Source organism: Chrysemys picta, chromosome 10, assembly GCF_011386835.1.
Source record: "Chrysemys picta bellii isolate R12L10 chromosome 10, ASM1138683v2, whole genome shotgun sequence".
Taxonomy (NCBI): domain Eukaryota; kingdom Metazoa; phylum Chordata; order Testudines; family Emydidae; genus Chrysemys; species Chrysemys picta.
In genome coordinates, this window is record NC_088800.1 from 49,937,022 (window position 1) to 49,957,985 (window position 20,964).

Genomic DNA, 20,964 nt, shown 5'->3' on the forward strand with positions numbered 1-20,964 from the left:
CTTGCAGCGCTGTACTAATCACCCTGTCAAGTGGCCAATCCTCTCCATTGTTGTGACCGGCTGCAGGAATGCGGAAGTGCCGGTTTCAAAGCTTGTACCACAGAGAAAAGCAAACAGTTTGCAGCTTGCTTTGAGTGAGTAAATGAATGAGCAGGGGGTCGGGAGTTCGGAACTTGCAAAATAGAGAGCTGACATGCTCCAAAAAGCACTCTCTCTCCTCCCTCACTCCCTGTTACAATTCACTCCACTCCACCCGTTTTGAAAAGCACGTTGCAGCCACATGAATGCTGGGATAGCTGCCCATAATGCACCGCTCCCAACACAGCTGCAAATGTTGCAAGCGTGGCCACACCACTGCGCTGGCAGCTGTCAGTGTGGACAGACTGCAGCGCTTTTCCCTACTCAGCTGTACGAAGACAGGTTTACCTCACAGCGCTGTACAGCTGCAAGTGTAGCCAAGGCCTAAGAGCAGTTTAAGATGGTGGGGCACAGGGCTGTGGAGGCATAGGAGAGATGGCCTCCACATCTCTCCTATGCCTTATTTATTTATTTATTTACTGCCAGCTTGCAATGGGTGCCAATGAACCTGGTAGCCACATGAGACCATAATCATGGTGTTACTGTTGGAAAAGACTTATTTATTAATTATTTTTATTATTATGGTAGCTCTTGGAGGCTCCAGCTGAGATTGCTGGGTGAGAGACAGTGCCTGCCCTGAAGAGCTTACGAGCTAAATAGGCAAGACAGACACAGGGTGAGATGGAAACAGGCAGAAAGTTGGTGTGACTTGTCTCTGATCACACAGCAGGTCAGCAGCAGAATGAATGGGTGAAGGCCCTAGACATGAAGCTCCAATTTCACACATGCCACTTATATTTCTCCCCCAGTGTTAGCGTACAGGCCACAAGTTAAACCAGTTTCTCTGGGTGTGAGCCACTGGTTTTTTCTGCAAACTGGTCTGGATGTGAGTAAAGGAGCGATGCTGTCTCTCTGACAGCAAAATGTGCATGCCTACGTATGTATGTGTGCGCGCAGGGAGAGTGAGTAACTTTTTCCTCTTTCAAAGTTCTGATGACCCAGTGTAATGTTGGGGAAAGGTGCCAGCCTATTTAATTCCTGAAGCAAGAGAAGGCCTGTCTGCTCAGATGAGAGAGGACCCACATAGCTCAGGACTTAAGTGATTACAGGGGCCAAAGAATGAAAAAACTGGGACGGTGCCTGTTACAGGGTCCATGGGATGCAGCCTCGACTGAAGGACTGCTGAGCTCTCTGTCCCACCAACCTGGGCTGCCTCTCACATGGTGATGCTGATGTCAAGCTAAAAATCTCTGACAGGTACTGCACTTAGACAGACATCCACAGGCAGGGACACACCCAACTGTGTTACATGAACTATCTCCCAGCCACTCATGAACCATCCATATGGAGGTTGCCGCCAATTCCCCCCAGCTCCAGCATTACACCGCAGGACTGTACCATCTTACACTGCTCAAGGCTCCCCTGGGCAGTGCAAGTTCATTAGTTTGCCACTCCCTCAGTGTGGAGTGGATACACATTAGCCTTTGTAAACTGAGCTGAGATTTCCCAAGCACTTCAACCAAAACACACTGTTTTAGGTAAAATATAAATCAGGTTTATTAATTACAGAAAGATAGATTTTAAGTGATAGGCATAAAGGTCAGAGTTAGTTACCTTAAGAAAACAAAAAGTAAACACGCAGTCTAAGTTCTACAAGCTAAGCAGGATTTGAATCAAGCAGTGTCTCACTCTAACAGATGGCACAAGCAGGTTACAGTTCCTCAATGCAGACTGGATTTCCTTTGCAGCCCGGGACTAATCTCCCTAGATCCAAGTCTTTGTCCTACAGACGATCTTCCAGGGCCTTGGCTACACTTGCGAGTTACAGCGCTGTAAAGGCTCCCCCAGTGCTGTAACTCACTCCCCGTCCACACTGGCAAGGCATTTGCAGCGCTGTATCTCCGTGGTTGCAGCGCTGCATGTACTCCACCTCTCCGAGAGGAATAGTGAGTATTGCGCTGCCACTGCAGCCGCCCAATCCGCTGTGAATGGCCTCCAGAATTATTTGGCAGTATCCCACAATGCCTGTTCTAGCCACTCTGGTCATCAGTTCAAACTCTACTGTCCTGGCCTCAGGTAACCAACCATGTGACCCACCCTTTACATTCCCCGGGAATTTTAAAAATTCCCTTCCTGTTTGCTCAGCCCGGCGTGGCGTGGAGTGCTATCAGCGAATCTTTCCAGGTGACCATGCCTCCACGCGCCAAGTGAGCCCCAGCATGGAGCAATGGCAAGTTGCTGGACCTCATCAGTGTTTGGGGGGAGGAAGCTGTCCAGTCCCAGCTGTGCTCCAGCCGTAGGAATTACGATACCTTCGGGAAGGTATCAAAGGACATGATGGAAAGGGGCCATGACCGGGACACCCTGCAGTGCAGGATTAAAGTGAAGGAGCTGCGGAGTGCCTACCGCAAAGCCCATGACGCAAACGGCCGCTCGGGTGCTCCCCCCGCGACCTGCCGATTCTACAAAGAGCTGGATGCGATACTTGGGGTTAACCCCAGCTCCAGTCCGAGCACCACCATGGACACTTCAGAGCCGATGTGGGGGGGAGGGGGCGGAGGAGGAAGAGGAGGAGGAGGAAAACGGGAGTGATGGTGGTGGGCCGGATGGAGACACCCCAGAATCCCTGGAGCCATGCAGCCAGGAGCTCTTCTCCAGCCAGGAGGAAGGTGCCAGTTGCAGCGGCCGGTACTTGGTGGAGGACAAACAGAAGAGCAGGTTCCCGGTAAGTAGGATTTTTTTTCGGGAAGGAATTTTTTCGGTGCGGGCTCTTTGGGAGAGGAGGGTTAGGCATGCATGCCTAGATGCGGAATAGTGCATTGATGTGGTTTATCACATCGCGGTAATCGGCCTCGGTAATCTCCTCGAATGTCTCATCCAGAATGTGTGCAATGCGCTTGTGCAGGTTTATCGGGAGAGCCACCGTGGTCCTTGTCCCAGCCAGGCTAACGTGTCCGCGCCACTGTGCCGTGAGGGGCGGGGGGACCATTGTTGCACACAGGCAAGCTGCATATGGGCTAGAGCGGAAGCCGCATTGCAGTAGAAGACCCTCCCTTGCTTCCCAGGTCAATCTCAGCAGCGAGATATTGTCCAGGATGAACTCCTGTGGAAAATGTTGGGACAGTGTTCAGTGTAGGTGCCCCCTGAAGCTGTTGGCTCTCCCCAAGGCACAGAAACCCAGAGGACAGTGCAGCCCTGAAACAATCAGTCCCCCTTACTCACCATTTTGAGGCTCCCGTGGGATATGTGTGCTCTGTTTCGGACAGGAAAATTATGCTATTGTGTAGACTCTGTGTGTTTTCTACTCCTTAAGTGCGGGGGGAATCATTACTCTGTCTGGTATAAACAATGCTGCCTCTGTTAAATGTTGCATTTTGCCTATACAGCTGCATCAACCTTGAGACCTCAGCCGTCCCTCTTATCGCCTGCTCAGAGACTGCAAAGACTCAGGAAGAGACTGCGAAAAAGCAAAGAAGACATGCTGTAAGAAGTGATGTGGCAATCTATTAAAGAGAATGAGAAAGCACAGAACTGGAGGGAGAGAGAAAGCAGGATCTGCCAGGAAAATGCAGCGCACCGGCAGCAAAGCACCGTGCACCGGCAGCAAAGCACTGATAGGCTCATAAGCATCCTGGAGTGCCAAGCAGACACTATCCAGGAGCTGGTAGCCATGCGGAAAGAGGAGCAGTACCGCAAACGCAAACGCCACCCCCCCTACAGCCCTTGTCCCAAAACTCTTTCCGTTGTGCCCTACTGTCACCTCCAACCCCTTTCCCCAGCTTCCATGTTGTTCATGCCACCCGCTGCCTCCAACACCAGTATCTTCACCACGCAGCCCTGAAAACCATGACCCTTACCCTCTGCACTCAACCCCCATGACCATGCAGTATAGCTGTCCTGAAGTGCAGCACTCACTGCACAGCACACCAGACAGGAAATACGCGAATCTGTGATTGTACTGTTCCCCACTCCACCCCCTTGTTTCCTTTCAATAAATAAATTTGTTTTCTTTTCAATAAATGGATTCTTTGGCTTTGAAAACATTCTTTATTATTGCATAAAGTAAAAGACTCCTTAGCCCAGGAAATAAACAGGCACTGCAAGTCTGCTTGTCTGCTTAGCAGACACTGATTCCTAAAGATTGGAACTACTGCACTTCACTCCTGTGCAGGACACCAGATATCACTGCTGGTTTTCAGCCTCAAATTGCTCCCTCAAGGCATCCCTAATCCTTGCAGCCTCGCGCTGGGCCCCTGTAATAGCCCTGCTCTCTGGCTGTGCAAATTCAGCCTCCAGGTGTTGAACCTCAGAGGTCCATGCCTGAGTGAAGCTTTCACCCTTCCCTTCACCAATATTATGGAGGGCACAGCACGCGGATATAACCACGGGGATGCTGTTTTCGGCCAAGTCCAGCTTCCCATACAGAGATCGCCAGCGGCCCTTTAAACGGCCAAAGGCACACTCCACAGTCATTCGGCACCGGCTCAGCCTGTTGTTGAACCGTTCCTTGCTGCTGTCAAGGCTCCCTGTGTAGGGTTTCATGAGCCACGGCATTAACGGGTAAGTGGGATCTCCAAGGATCACAATGGGCATTTCAACTTCCCCTACTGTGATCTTCTGCTCTGGGAAAAAAGTCCCGGCCTGCATCTTCCTGAACAGCCAAGTGTTCCGAAAGATGCGTGTGTCATGCACCTTTCCGGGCCAGCCTGTGTTAATGTCAATGAAACGCCCACGGTGATCCACAAGTACCTAGAGAACCATAGAGAAATACCCCTTCCGATTAACGTACTTGGATCCTAGGTGGGGTGGTGCCAGAATAGGAATGTGCGTCCCATCTATCGCCCCTCCACAGTTAGGGAACCCCATTTGTGCAAAGCCATCCACTATTTCCTGCACGTTACCCAGAGTCACGGTTCTTCTGAGTAGGATGCGATTAATGGCCTTGCAAACTTGCATCAACATCCGAAGAAGTGGGCTGTAGTCCACGAAAGCTTATGCTCTAATAAATCTGTTAGTCTCTAAGGTGCCACAAGTACTCCTGTTCTTTTTACGATTCCAACGGTCGACTTTCCCACTCCAAACTGGTTTGCGACCGACCGGTAGCTGTCTGGAGTTGCCAGCTTCCAGATGGCAATAGCCACCCACTTCTCCACTGGCAGGGCAGCTCTCAATCTCGTGTCCTTGAGCCACAGGGTGGGGGCAAGCTCCTCACACAGTCCCATGAAAGTGGCTTTTCTCATCCGAAAGTTCTGCAGCCACTGCTCGTCATCCCAGACTTCCATGACGATGTGATCCCACCACTCGGTGCTTGTTTCCCGAGCCCAAAAGCGGCATTCCACGGTGCTGAGCATGTCCGTGAGTGCCACAAGCAATTTCGTGTCATACGCGTTACGCAGCTCGATAGCATCGTCGGACTCCTCACCCTCACTCTCACTGTCACTTTGGATCTTATGGAATAGTTCGACAGCCAAACGTGACGTGCTGTCGAGACTTGTCAGCATACACCTCAGGAGTTCGGACTCCATTTCCCGCAGACCGATCGTGCTGCACAGAAGCCGCTGAAAGATGGCGCCAAAGGTGGACGGAAACAAAGGGATTTCTGGGATGTGAAGCGATGCGTCACGGGGCATTGGGACAGGACCCAGAATCCCCTGCACCCACGCCCCTTCCCACAACCCACGGCGCCAGAATGGGAAAAGGTGCTCTGTGGGATAGCTGCCCATAATGCACCGCTCCCAATAGCGCTGCAATTGCCACAAATGTGGCCACAACAGTGCGCTGGGCAGCTGTCAGTGTGGACAGACTGCAGCGCTTTCCCTACTCAGCTGCACGAAGTCAGGTTTAACTCACAGCGCTGTACATCTGCAAGTGTAGCCAAGGCCTAAGGCTACTTTAGAATCAAAACACATTGCTATACAAGTACATAGCCAATATTCATAACTTCAACTACAAAAATGATATACACATAAAGATAGCACAATTATAATCAACAAATCATAATCTTTCCATAGACACCTTACACAACAACCTTTGTACAATGGTGGGGAGAGTCTTCAGCAAAGGGGAGCCCATGGGACGCTACACTACTAAAATAGCAGTGTACATGTGAGAGGCATTGCTTGGGCTTGTAGAGAACCATGTAGAGTACATACCCTAGGGCTCTGGTGTGTCTTCACTTTACTCGTCTAAATAGTGCCTCACCATCTACACTGCTATTCATATCCATGCTGGCTGGGCATGCAGTGTCTGTACTCTATATGCTGCCATAAGCGGAGACCTACCCTAAGAGGCAACATGAGAAAAGTATATAAAATAATGACAGGCACAGAGAAGGTAGATCAGGAGCGTCTGTTCTTGTTCTAGTGTTTATGAAACAGGAAGGACATTTAATGAAACTGAGGCCTTGGCTACACTTGCAGATGTACAGCGCTGTGAGTTAAACCTGACTTCGTGCAGCTGAGTAGGGAGAGCCCCCATTGGACAGACAGTTGGGAGTGCGGATTCCCTTTTAATGGGCCATCAGCACGTCTGGTTGGCCCTCTGTTGCCACTAAAAGGCTGGCTGTGGGCATCTCCCAACCTCACAGCATATTTCAGTAACACACACATAGCAATACCTCATAACTCCACATATGATGATAGCACATACAATCCAACAGGATATTACTGTTCAACAGATCAAGACTTTTAAAATGATACCTCACAAAGCATGCATTGTAGAACACACATAATAATACCATAGTGGGACTAAGGGGGTTCCAGGGTGCGACTTTGAGGTACAGAGTGTCACAGTGCCATATTGCCAGTCCTGGAGACTGAAGGCCTCTTTCTAGCTACAGAACAGGTACAGCATGGGCAGCAGCAGTGCAAGCTTCTCCCCTAGAGGGATCATGTTAAGGGGGTGAAAAAATAGCCCAGTCTCCACTCCATACTCTCCTTGGCTCTTCAAATGAGCATGCTTGTAATATGAATTTCTTTTCTGTGATGTGGACATGTATCCAGTGGGAATGGGAGTGATGTCATTAAGTTCATTTCACAGAGGCCATCTGTGTGAAAAGCACAAGATGGAGTGACCAAAGGCTCTTGTCTCAGAAGAGGTGACTGTATATGAATGATCATGAACGGGAATGGGCACAGAAACCGTTGCACAATAACTTTCGTAATCCTCCAAAAGCTTAATCTCTGATTCCTGTTTGCTTGTGTCTCAAGAGTATGGAGATGATTGCAGCAGCTCACTGCAGCCAGCTGTTCCAACTGTAAGGGCGAAGCAGCACAAGCAGTGCTTAATTTGTGCTGGGGCTGAGCCCCGGCTCCTCTAGGTTTAGTAGTTCAGAGCCCCAGCACCTCTTGGCTTGCAGCATGAGGGTGCATGAGTTAACTAAAAATAGGGTTACCATACGTCCGGGTTTTCCCGGACACAGTCTCTTTTTCGATCCTCCGCCCTCGGTCCAGATATATTTTTCAAATACCAGGCAATGTCAGGGATTTTTGCAGAGCAGGTGTTGCAGCTCAGAAAGAGCTCCAATTGGTCCATTTCCGCATCTGCATCTGATTGGTCCAGTCCCCTGCAGCCACAGCTGCTGGATGCTGCCCCAGCTCCCAGCCCTGGGGAGGGGGTTCTCGCACGGAGGCACTGACTGATGGCTCTTGTTGTGTACTGGGTTTGCACCAGTCACCCTGCCACAGTGACAGGGAGCGACACTGCCCACCTCACCTTCAGTGAGTACCCCTGCTGAAGGTATCCCCTCCAGCGCCCCTCATATATTCCTCCCAGTACACACACTCCTCCAGGAGCCTGCAGGTACTCCCTGCAGCATCCCCAACTGTACCCCACTCCAGCTCCCCCCTCCAGCAGTGTCCTCTTTTTGGGAACCTAAAATATGGTAGCCCTAAATAAAACAACAGAGCCAGAAGAATATATAAACTGCAGAAGCTCCATTGACATCAATTGACTGAAGCCAGTTTACACCAGGGGAGGATAGGGTCCATATCCTGACTATGGTGAGAGGAAGGCACAATTGGAAATCTTGGATTCAGCTCCCCGCCCTTTTCAGCAAGCACATCCCGTAAATACTGTACACCCAGCAAAGTGACTTCCTCCTTCCTGTGCCCCATGCACAGCCTCTTGGAAAGCACATGACTAGAGTCATGGGTTGAGGTTAGGAAGGGAATTTTTCCTCTAGGGGAGCTACATATTCCTCTGAGGATGGAGACTTCAGAATCTCAGATCACTGGTGGTTTTGCTACGTCACTCAGGCCCTTATCAGTGTCTCTCTGTGCTGAGCTGGTTCCTAGGCTTCCTGATGGAGAGGCTTTGGTGTCTAGTCTAATCTAATCTAATCTAATCTAATCTCATCAATTTTTCTCTCTGTTCTGTCTCTGTCTAACAGTGGTGGATCTTAACTTCCACAGCTCCAGAAAGCAATGGTTTCCCACAACATACTAAAATTCCCGCTTTGTATATGTTCCACTATATCCTTTGAGGAATGGGCTGCTCCAGACTGCCATCTTGGATGAATGTAAATGGAAAATTGTATTGCGCTTTCTCAGCTTCTTCTTCGAACACCAGCAGCAGTTCACAGCTCCAGAGGATGATGCAATGTTTTTCATTTTCTTTTATTTCCACATCCCGTTTACTGCTGACTAGCTGCATCATTTGCTTCCAACAAGGTCATGTGACCCCATCTCAGCCAATTGTTAACACGCCTGACCTATTGTCCAGCTAAGTGAGGGCAATGGCATAAAACTACCTTAGGCAACATAACTGTCTTGGAGCCAATCAGATGAGGGATTGGCATTTCAACTACTGCATATAACTGCAATACATCCTCATTTATCCAAAGCTCTCAGAGAGACGGAACCTTCAGGTAAACAAAGATTCAGAAAAGAGCTGGTCAGAGGGCCACATTGCAGGTTCCCCAGCCCGGGGAGCAGGCGGAGACGATGCCAGCTATACAGACTAGCAAGCACCCTAAATAGAACTGGTAACACCCCAGGGTTCACCTAGCTATCTTGGCCCCATTACCATTGTTTCTGAGCACCTTGCAATCTATAATGTATTCATCTTCATAACACCTCTGTGAGGCAGGACAGTGCTATTGTCCCCATTGTAGAGATGGGGAACTGAGGCAGAGAGTGGCTAAGCAACTTGCTAAAGATCACATAGGAAGTCTGTGGCAGAGCAGGGAATAAAACCCATGTTTCCTGAATCCCAGGCTAGTGCCCTAACCACTGGACCTTCCTCTCTCTCAGGTGCACACTAATCTAACGAGGAGATAACTAGGAGTTTTGGGTTTAGGGCTTTCAATAAATTAAATGGTTAAAAGACAAAGGACCCACATCGTTTTTTTCTTCTAATAAGCTAAGATTCCACTCTGAATAATAATCTCAGCATTTTGTATGTTAGTCAGCTTTGAGATTCTCACCCGCCGAGCCAGTCCCAGGCCCTTACGGCCCACGCACTTGGATTTGCAGCATTCTTCCCCTTTCTGCTTTCCTCCATTGTGTTATTTCTTCTCTGCTTGCAGCTGCTGCCACTTTACCTTTACTCTGGGCTGGGATTTCCATCACTTCTGCCCCAACTGAGATTTTCGGTAAGTGACCCAAGCATCCACCTCTTCGTGTGAAGTCCTCTACTGGATCCCTGCTGTAACTGGAGGCAGCAGGAGAACATTGCGCACACTGATAACTCTGTGGGCTTTTCTGGGAACAGGTTAAAGTTGGCCTGGCCCACACAGAGAGCTTGGACACCTGCACAGTGGGAGTCTCCTCCTGGCAATCGGATCCCTCCTCTTGTAATGTCCAGAAATGTGACACGTGCTGCACTAATTGCATGTGGCTTGCCAGAAACACTCCTGAAACATGACGCCCAGCTTCTGGCCTTAGAACCAGCTCTTCATGGCTCCGCGTGAAGCTCTTGTGGAGGCTACAGCCTTGATCAGATGCTACTGTGATGTGGGACACAAATACTGTGACGGGTTGAACCCCCCATTTGAGGTGCTGGGGCCTTACTGAGCCTGCCCTTTCCATCAGCCTGGGTTTTCTCACCCTGTTTTTGCTGTGCTCGTTGCACACACACACACAAGGCCATACCCAGCTGCAGACACAGACTGAAGTCAGCTCTGTGTGAGAGGATTCACCCAGCACTCATGTACCCACCCCCTTTGGGGAGTAAACTCAAAATAATATTGTCTCCTATTGTATAGAAGGATCTGCACAGCGCAAGGTCATAAAATTCACCCTCTCCCTCAATGTGGAGAGAGATATGCACCGCTTCCCCCCTGCCTCCGATATGAATTGCACAAACTGGGTTATGTTATAAACAAGAAATAAGTTTAACAACTACAAAAGGTAAATTTTAAGTGATTATAAGGGATAGCAAACAGAACAAAGCAGACTACTGAGCAAATAAAACAAAACACACAAATTAGGCTTAATACACTCAAGAAACAAGTTACAAAATGTAATTTCTCACCCTCAATGTTGTTTTAGGCAAGTTGCAGAGTTTCTGTAGCTTAGAGTTCCAGTTATTTCTCTTTACAGTCTAGACTCCTGTTTTAGTCTGGACTCAGCGACTTGCCTTTCCCTCAGCTCAGTTGTCTCTTCAGGTACTTTCAGCTATCTTTCTTCTCGGGCAGGAAGGCAATGGAGAAGAGTCCTGTTTACTTTACTCCCCAGCCTTAAATATAATTTACATAAGGTGGGAAGCCTTTGTTTCCAGTGGAAAAGTGCCAGCAGTGTCCAAGGTGGTACAGAACTTTTTACCAAGTGACATTATCACCTGACCTTGCAGTGTCAAAGCAACCAAGAAACCAGGTTTATTTGCAATGTCCACAGGAAGGCACTCCCAGAAGATGGGGGATCCACATCTTCTAAGACTCATTGTCTTTTTCCTAATGGCCCAGTAAGGCTGATTGCTTATTGTCTGGTGGGCATCTCCAAGTATAACCACAGTTGTAATAGTTACAGTCAGTATTCCTGACTCCAGATACAGAAATGAGACATGCATACAAATTGGATAAACACATTCAGTAAATGATAACCTTTCCAATGATACCTCACATGACCCATCTTGCATAAAGTACATCTCAGTTATGCCATATCCATATCATAAGCATATTTCTATAAATAATATGGAGCATCACGTCATAAATACATCAACAGATTAGCACCATGATGGGAGTCCAACTGCACCGGAGCAGCCCTTCCTGTCCCTCCAAGCATCCAGGAAGTGGGGATAGGGGAGAGGAGCTGACAGTGAGAGGCTCTGGGATGGCTGAAGGTGGTAGGACAGTGGGGAGAGGCAAATGCTAGATGGTCTCAGGCACATTTCAGGTTCACTCAAATGTGTCTTTTATTGACCGTTCTCCTTCCAGATGCCAGCCTCCCTGAGGCTCTCTCTGCACCACTGAAACTCAGTGAGATGTAAAGCTCAGCCTAGATTTAGTTCTGGTGCCCCAGTCAGTTGCAGGAAGCTCTGTAGTGACTCTGTAGGCTACCCCCATCTAGCTTCTAGCCATACACATACATGCATTTATTTACTCCTTGGCCAGGCAACCTCTCGTCTCTTTCTCTTAGTTTACTTGAATGCTTTAGTAAAGTGCAGCAAAGGGATTCTGGAGGAAGAGGCAGCCACAAAAGGCCTGATCGCCCTGCATCACAGGAGACACGGAAAGTCCTGGTAAACAGCACTGGGTGCTTTGTCTGTAGGAAGCTGCAGACCCAGTGACTCGATTCCTGCTGCATAGGTTGCTAGTAAGAACCACTGATTTCAGTGGAAGTTACTCATATCCCCTAGCAGGAGACTCAGGTCCCTGGACGTTCCTGTTTGTGAGTGGTGGGGAGGATACAGAGGGCAGTGGCTTCAAGAGGTTATCCAATTAAACATTCTTAAAAGGACGAACTTCTGGAGACCTGATGGCTCAGAGCACTGGCTGTAAGCTATAGAGCCTTTCAGTGGGTTGCTAGATGGAAACCACCTGTGGTTGGTGTCTGAACTGATGCCATCTAATGATGTCTGGGAGGACAGATAGCTCAGTGGTTTGAGCATTGGCCTGCTAAACCCAGGGTTATGAGTTCAATCCTTGTGGGGGTCACTTAAGGATCTGGGGCAAAATCAGTACTTGGTCTTGCTAGTGAAGGCAGGGGGCTGGACTTGATGACCTTTCAAGGTCCCTTCCAGTTCTAGGAGATAGGATATTTCCATTAATTTAATTTAGGTCTTGGGCACTAACATCACCTCCGGTGTCTTGACTACATTCCAGCTGGACTAATTGCTTTCAGCAGCTCTCTCTGAGATAGTATTCTTCACTTCCTGTCCTAACCTGCTATGTAGTGCAGTTAAACATGCTCCATCCCAGAGAGGACTGCATGTTAATAGGGAGTTGAGTGATTTCATTCCACATTCCTGTAAATCTCTTTGGCCGCAAGCCAGAAGGTCCTGCAGACAATAAATGCAAGGTCTTGAGGAGTATTTGTAAAGGCTTGCCATGTATCCCCTCTTCCCTGCTCAGAATGTCCAATTCCAAGGCCTTATTTCCCATAACTCCCCTCAGGCTGGGAGCTCAGTTAATGCTACTGATCCCAAGTTAACAGGGCGATGGTGAGCAACACAAGCTCTTCCCTTCCCTAACTGGAGCTCTCCCATTCCCTGGTGGTTTGGGAAATGAGAGACGAAATCTATGGCTTCCTGCTTTTGGTGCCCGAGTTGGCCTCAAGTTTGCATTTCCCAAACGACATCCCAATAAAATCCCAAACAACCTCGCTCTAACATCCTGGGGCCTCAAGCAAGAACAAGACCAGGGTTATATCGGTGGGGAGTTTCCCTCTGTTATCACATGGGGCTGTCATCATTCCCAGGCACCCTCTTTCCTTTGTTGGTCCCTGTGGAGGGTGCTGCTCAGTGATGATCACTGCAAGCCTGTGCATACGGTAAAGACACAGGGCCAGACCCACACAGGGATGTAGTTGCCTAAAGCCCACATTTAGGTGCCTAGGTCCCAGTTTTAGGCACCACAGCAATCCACCAACCCCTGCTTAGCTGCCACCTAACCCGTAGGTGCCTAAACTCACTTGGTGCTCCTCATGGTCCAGGACCCGAATGACCTGGTGCGGGTGGAGGCTTGTCAAGCTGTTTATTCAGTGGTTTCCTCCGCCCAGATCAACCGGGTCAAGAGCTCTGGCCTGGTGTTCGGGGCTGGGGGGCAGGCGAGCTCCCTCCCACCGCGCTTCAGGCCATCCAGTGGAGCGCGGGTCTGCAGCTCTATCTCGGCGTCTACCTTTCTGCCACGCATCCGTCTCTACCAGAGAACTAGCACGGTTTAGAGGGCAGGGTGACTGGGTGGTTGCGGGGCTGGATGGGACTGCTCCGGTGCCTCTCCCTCCGGGGGAGAGAGCTGGTTCTTAACCAACAGGTCCTGTCTATGCTCTGGCACCTACTCAACACCCTGTGCCCGCCCCCAGTGTTCCTGGCCAATCTCCAGAGGCTGGTTCTGGAGTTTTTTTGGCTGGGACTGCACTGGGTCTCTTCAGGGATTCTCCATCTCTCCCTGGAGGGGAGGACAGGGCCTGACGTGTATGTGCACGCAGGTGTGTGTCTTCCGCCCCAGACCCTGCAGAGACTCCTTTATAGTGCAGGTGGCTCAGCGTGGAGCATATTGGCGCATGCCTTCCTCCGACGCCTGCGAGGCCTTCGATATGACCGGCAGCTCTTTTTTCTCCATCCGAGAGGTCTTCCGCAAGACCTCTCCAAGCTGCCGGTCTTCTACCAGGACCTCCTCTGGGCCTGTAGGCTGTTTTCAGCAACCAGGTCCTTTGTGACCACCGAAGGGGGATGTAAGCAGAGTCAGGATGAGCTCTACCCTGACATCTGGTGGTGAATTATGGCGAGTGTGGAAAAGAACTCCAGGGGCTGATCTTGTTTGCATAGGCACACCCACCCGCCTGGCACGAAACAACAGCAACTGAAAGTGGTTACTTTGGCTGGTGTGGGATCCCCAGTTTCTCTGTTATTGGGGCAGGAAGAATAAAGTTTTGTTACCCTGATTCTGTGAATCAAGGCCAGTGGAACTGTTGTGTGACAGAAGGACTGAGTGAGTCCTTCACCATTACCTAAGTAGCACTTGTTTGACAACGGGCATGGGTTACAAAACCCTGTGAATTGAGAGAGGATGGGATCATGCTGAGGGCTTGAAACACCAATTGCACCACCTCTTCTCTCCATGTCAGAGCTAACTTTGATTCTATTAGGAGTCTAGTTACACACTGCTGAGCTCAATTCATTTTGGGTCAATGGTGCACCAGCACTGGTGCTCCCTTACTAAGAGCTGAAATCACAAAAGAGTTAAAGTTATTAAGTGCTGTGTTAACTACTAGGGGAGCCTGAAGCTATATTGCTAAGCAGCTGGTGGAGCAGCGTGGAGCCTTGCGGGGACGGTTGGAGTGGCCCAAGGAACGGCGAGTGGAGCTGTTTGCGGGGATGGCTGGAGCAGCTCGTAGAGCGGAGCGGTTCGTGGGATGGCAGGAAGTGGACTGGCTCATGGTGAAGGCTGTGGCGGAACCCCACGGAGAGACAGCCGGCCGGCCTTGGATCACATAAGGTGCTCCTTAACACCCTGCGTGCCCCCCTTTTACTCTGGGGCTGCACTGACCAGGGACAGAGACTTTGGGGGTTGTTGGACTTTTGGGACTTTGGGTGGTTGCTGGACCCAAGAAACTTTGGGGGTGTTGGACTTTGGGGACTCTGGGTGATTTTTAGGTTGCTGGATTCAAGAACCCAAGGGAAAGGACACAGCCCAATTTGCTGGGGTGGGTTTTCTGCTCGTGGTTTGTGTTATGAATCCTGTTTGTGGTGTTTTTCCAATGTAATGATGATGTCGTTTACCTCATGTTATTAAACATTTTCTGCTACACTCAGACTCCGTGCTTGCGAGAGGGGAAGTATTGCCCCTTAGAGGCACCCAGGGGGTGGTATGTAATTGTCCCAGGTCACTGGGTGGGAGCTTGAGCCGGTTTTGCATTGCGTTATTGAAACGGAACCCCTAGATACAGAACCCGGCCCTTGTTGCTACCAACTTAGATGGGCAGAAGGGTTACAGGTAGATCTCCTCGTGGAGCCCCTGCTACACAATCCCCATCTTCGTGTGTAGATGGTGGAGTCTCCCTTGGTGTGCTGGAGGTTGGTCCTGGTGGGAGTCACTAAGATCAGAGACCTCCCGGACTACGATCTGGGGAGTTGGGTGGATCCCCAAGAGTTCAGTTGGCGCATGGGGCTCTCCACCCTTATGACCCCCCCTGTGCGTACTCCAGGAGGTGGAGGCAGCCTTGCCTCCTGCTGGTTGGTTTTTGCCCCGCCCGCCCCTCACTCCAGGCCGTCTGGATCTTTCCATCGGCCCCCTGCCCCATGAGCCTTCCCGGCCTCCCCTTCCTTGTACCTCGAGCCGGCTGTGTGTTATGCAGCTGGTGCGTTTCCAAACTGTGCCAAGAGACCATCTGTCAAGGCTGTATCCCCACTTTGAACTTTAGGGTACAAATGTAGGGGCCTGCATGAAAACTTCTAAGCTTAACTACCAGCTTAGCTCTGGTCCGCTGCCACCATCCCAAGGCTAATTTCCTTCCCTGGGTAGCCTTGAGAGACCTTCACCAATTCCCTGGTGAATACAGATCCAACCCCCTTGGATCTTAAAACAAGGAGAAATTAACCATCCCCCCTCCTTCCTCCCACCAACTCCTGGTGAATACAGATCCAACCCCCTTGGATCTAAAACAAGGAAAAATCAATCAGGTTCTTAAAAAGAAGGCGTTTAATTAAAGAAAAAGGTAAAAATCATCTCTGTAAAATCAGTATGGAAATTAACCTTACAGGGTAATCAAACTTAAAGAGCTCAGAGGACTCCCCTCTAGTCTTAGGTTCAAAGTACAGCAAACAAAGATAAACACTCTAGTAAAAGGTACATTTACAAGTTGAGAAAACAAAGGAAAACTAACACGCCTTGCCTGGCTATTTACTTACAAGTTTGAAATAGGAGAGACTTGTTTAGAAAGATGGGGAGACCATCTTTCTCAGTCCCGAGAGCTAACACTTCCCAAAACAAAGAACACAAACAAAAGCCTTCCCCCCCCCCCCAAAGATTTGAAAGTATCTTGTCCCCTTATTGGTCCTTGGTCAGATGCCAGCCAGGTTACCTGAGCTTCTTAACCCTTTACAGGGAAAAGGATTTTGGAGTCTCTGGCCAGGAGGGATTTTATAGTACTGTACACAGGACAGCTGTTACCCTTCCCGTTATAGTTATGACACGCCCCCCAAATCACAGATAGTGTTGGACGTTCGGTTCCACACTGGCTGTGATTTCTTCCTGGAGTTCTAGGAGAAAACAGAGTTAATAAGACACATGTACCTTTAGACATACTACTGATTATATAAAAACTAACAATATGTTTTATTCCAAGAACAATTGTTAATCTTAACTCTGGGAAACTTTCCCGGGACAGTGTATCAGCCACTTTGTTAGAAGCTCCCAAAATGTGTTGTATTTCAAAATCAAAATCTTGGAGAGCTAAACTCCACCGAAGAAGTTTTTTGTTATTTCCCTTGGCGGTATGAAGCCACTGTAGCGCAGCATGGTCTGTTTGTAGTTGGAAACGCCGTCCCCAAACATATGGGCGTAGCTTTTCCAGCGCGTACACAATGGGGTAGCATTCCTTTTCGCTGATTGACCACTGGCTTTCCCTCTCAGACAGTTTCTTACTGAGAAACACGACAGGATGGAATTCTTGATCCAGTCCTTCCTGCATTAAAACTGCTCCCATGCCTCGCTCGGACGCATCTGTGGTTACTAGGAACGGTTTGTCAAAGTCTGGGGCCCTTAGCACAGGGTCAGACATGAGTGTTGCCTTAAGCTGGTTAAAGGCCTTTTGACACTCATCAGTCCACTGCACTGCATTTGGCTGTTTCTTTCTGGTTAGGTCTGTCAGCGGGGCGGCGATTTGGCTGTAGTGGGGTACAAATCGCCTATAATATCCAGCCAAGCCTAAGAAGGATTGGACCTGTTTCTTAGACTTTGGAACCGGCCACTTTTGGATAGCATCCACTTTGGCCTGTAGGGGATTTATAGTTCCTCAACCCACCTGGTGCCCCAGGTAAGTCACTCTGTTTTGGCCTATTTGACACTTTTTAGCCTTAACAGTTAGTTCTGCCTGCTGGATGCGCTCGAAAACTTTTTCCAGGTGCTCCAGGTGCTCTGCCCATGAATCAGAAAAAATGGCCACATCATCAAGGTAGGCAACTGCAGATTCTCCCAATCCCGCTAGGAGACCATCTACAAGTCTTTGGAAGGTGGCGGGTGCATTTCGCAACCCGAAAGGGAGTACATTGAATTCATACACCCCTGCCTGGGTGACGAAGGCTGACCTTTCCTTAGCGGGTTCATCTAGTGGTACTTGCCAGTACCCCTTGGTTAAGTCTAAAGTAGAGATGAATTGGGCATGTCCCAATTTCTCCAATAGCTCATCTGTGCGTGGCATTGGATAGTTGTCAGGACGAGTTACAGCATTTAGCTTACGGTAGTCCACGCAAAAGCGTATTTCCCCATCTGGTTTGGGAACTAGAATCACTGGAGACGCCCATGCACTGTTAGAGGGGTGGATTATACCCATCTGTAGCATGTCCTGGATCTCCCTTTGTATAGCACTTTTGGCATGAGGTGACTCCCGGTAGGGTGGGGTTCTAATTGGGTGAGCATTACCTGTGTCAATGGAGTGGTATGCCCGTTCGGTCCGTCCTGGAGTGGCTGAGAAAATTGGTGCAAAGCTTGTGCACAGCTCCTTGATCTGCTGTCGCTGCAGACGCCCAAGGTTTGTGGAGAGGTTCACCTCTTCTACGCCACCATCCTTTTTTCCTTCGTAGTAGACACCTTCAGGCCACTCCGCGTCATCTGTTTCCTGGGCTGTAAACTGGCAAACGTTTAATTCTCTGGAATAAAAGGGCTTAAGAGAATTAACATGGTATACCTTAGGCTTTATGTTGGAGGTGGGGGAGGCTATGAGATAGTTAACAGTTCCTAGGCGCTCCTGGACCGTGAATGGTTCTTCCCACGACGCTTCCATTTTATGGGCCTGGAGCGCCTTTAAGACCATGACTTGGTCCCCTACTTTGAAGGACCGTTCTCTGGAATGTTTATCATACCAGGCCTTTTGCTCTTCCTGAGCATCCTTTAGGTTTTCTTTAGCAAGGGCTAAAGAGTGTCGGAGGGTGCTTTGTAGGTTGCTTACAAAGTCTAGAATGTTAGTTCCTGGAGAAGGCGTAAACCCCTCCCATTGCTGCTTCACCAACTGTAATGGCCCCTTAACCTTGCGGCCATACACAAGTTCAAATGGTGAAAACCCTAAACTGGGATGTGGTACAGCCCTGTAGGCAAAAAGCAACTGCTGCAACACTAGATCCCAATCATTGGAGTGTTCATTTACGAATTTACGTATCATGGCCCCCAAAGTTCCATTAAACCTCTCCACCAGGCCATTGGTTTCATGGTGGTAAGGGGAGGCAATCAAGTGATTCACCCCATGAGCTTCCCACAGGTTTTCCATGGTCCCTGCTAGGAAATTAGTTCCCGAATCTGTAAGGATGTCGGAGGGCCAACCTACCCTGGCAAAAATGTCTGTTAATGCCTGGCACGCACTTTTAGCCCTGGTGTTGCTTAAGGGTACTGCTTCCAGCCATCGGGTAGCAAAATCCATGAAAGTCAGTATGTACTGCTTTCCTCTGGGTGTCTTCTTTGGGAAATGACCCAGAATATCCACAGCTACGCGCTGAAATGGGACCTCAATTATGGGTAGTGGCTGGAGAGGGGCTTAATCTGGTCTTGGGGCTTTCCCACTCGTTGGCACACCTCACAAGACCGGACATAATTAGCAACGTCCTTGCCCATTCCCTCCCAGTGGAAGGACTTCCCCAACCGGTCTTTGGTTCTGTTCACCCCAGAATGGCCACTGGGATGATCATGGGCTAAGCTCAAGAGCTTTACCCGATACTTAGTGGGAACTACCAACTGTCTTTGAGAATGCCAGTCTTCCTGGTGCCCACCAGAAAGAGTCTCCTTGTATAAAAGTCGTTGTTCTACAACAAACCGGGATCGGTTAGAAGAGCTGAGAGGTGGTGGGGTGCTCTGCGCCGCCGCCCAAGCTTTCTGAAGGCTGTCATCTGCTTCCTGCTCGGCCTGGAACTGTTCCCTTGATGCTGGAGACATCAGTTCCTCCTTGGACTGTGGACTGGGGCTTGGTCCCTCTGGAAGCGATGCAGGTGCTGGGGCTGTTTCCACTGACTGTGAACCGCTGTCCGCTGGTGCACTATGTGGTAACTCAGGCTCTGGCTGAGCCTCTTGGGTAGGATTATCTGCTGCTTCCGCCAGGTCAGGCTCGCTGGTGCCCTCTGGTGTTGGAGTTGTAGACGGGTTTGCAAGCGCTGGACTCAGTGCTGGCAATGGTTCTGGTGCTGGTTGCGTTGCCAGTTCCGGTTCTGGGACTGGCTTTGGCTGGGTCTCTGGGATTGGATCCACTACGGCTGTTGCAGTCGTTGGCAGGGGATCCGGTTTCACCACCTTTGTTTGGGTCTCTGGTAACACAGGGCCCTGGTGGACAGCTCAGGACCAGGGATGGGGGTGAAAGCTTGCTTAGCCTGGCTGCGGGTGACTATTCCCACCCTCTTGGCTAGCTTCACATGGTTGGCCAAGTCTTCCCCCAGCAGCATGGGAATGGGATAATTGTCATAGACTGCAAAAGTCCACATTCCTGACCAGCCTTTGTACTGGACATGCAACTTGGCTGTAGGCAAGGTTACAGACTGTGACACGAAGGGTTGAATTGTCACTGGAGCCTCCGGGTTGATGAGTTTGGGGTCCATTAGGGATTGGTGGATAGTTGACACTTGTGCCCCAGTGTCCCTCCAAGCGATAACCTTCTTTCCGCCCACTCTCAAGGTTTCCCTTCGCTCCGAGGGTATGAGAGAGGCATCTGGGTCTGGGGATCTTTGGTGTGATTGGGGTGTAATGAACTGTAATCGGTTGGGGTTCTTGGGGCAGTGAGCCTTTATATGTCCCAGTTCATTACATTTAAAACATCACCCTGCTAAGGTATCACCGGGGCGATGTTGGTTGGTGGAGACTGGTGTGGTGGGGTGAGACGGTGTCTGGGGTTTCCCTTGGGATGTGGGTGGGGCCTTGGGTTGTCCCCGGTGGTAAGGTTTTGTTTCGGCTTGCCCCTTCTGATATTCGCTCCAACTGCTACTAGTTTTTTTTCTTTTCTGCCACCTCCACCCATTTGGCTCCAATCTCCCCCGCCTCAGTTACAGTTTTGGGCTTCCTATCTAGGATGTACCTTTCTATTTCCTCAGGAACACCCTCTAAAAACTGCTCCATTTTTACTAGGGAAACCAGATCTTCCAGAGATTTAACATTTGCTCCTGATACCCAGGCATCACAATTTTTGTCAATGTGGTAGGCATGCCGGGTAAATGACACATCGGGTTTCCACTTTAGGGCTCTGAACCGCCGACGGGCATGCTCAGGTGTTAGCCCCATTCTGAGTCTGGCCTTGTTTTTAAAAAGTTCATAACTGTTCATGTGTTCCTTAGGCATTTCAGCCGCCACCTCTGCTAAGGGTCCACTGAGCTGCGGCCTCAGCTCTACCATGTACTGGTCTGGAATGATGCTGTATCCAAGGCAGGCCCTTTCAAAATTTTCTAAGAAGGCCTCAGTATCATCGCCTGCCTTGTAGGTGCGGAATTTTCTGGGATGGGAAGTGGTACCTGGAGGGGGGTTGTTAGGATTGGCTGGTGCATCCTGCTTAGCCTTTGCTACTTCCAGTTCATGCTTCCTTTTTTTTCTCTCTCTCCTCC

The 20,964-nt window shown here is 49.7% G+C and overlaps 1 protein-coding gene across 2 annotated transcripts in view; it reads right to left on the reverse strand.

The window, feature by feature from the left end:
• Nucleotides 1-15,859: 15,859 nt before the first annotated feature.
• The window catches only part of TBC1D24 (TBC1 domain family member 24), a 104,068-nt gene continuing 98,963 nt past the window's right edge, over nt 15,860-20,964 (reverse strand). For both annotated transcript variants that reach the window (XM_065558664.1, XM_065558665.1), the window contains one exon: nt 15,860-18,045. In XM_065558664.1, the coding sequence (XP_065414736.1) occupies nt 18,038-18,045 (8 nt within the window). In that variant the 3' untranslated portion in view covers nt 15,860-18,037. The remainder of the gene's footprint in view (nt 18,046-20,964) is intronic.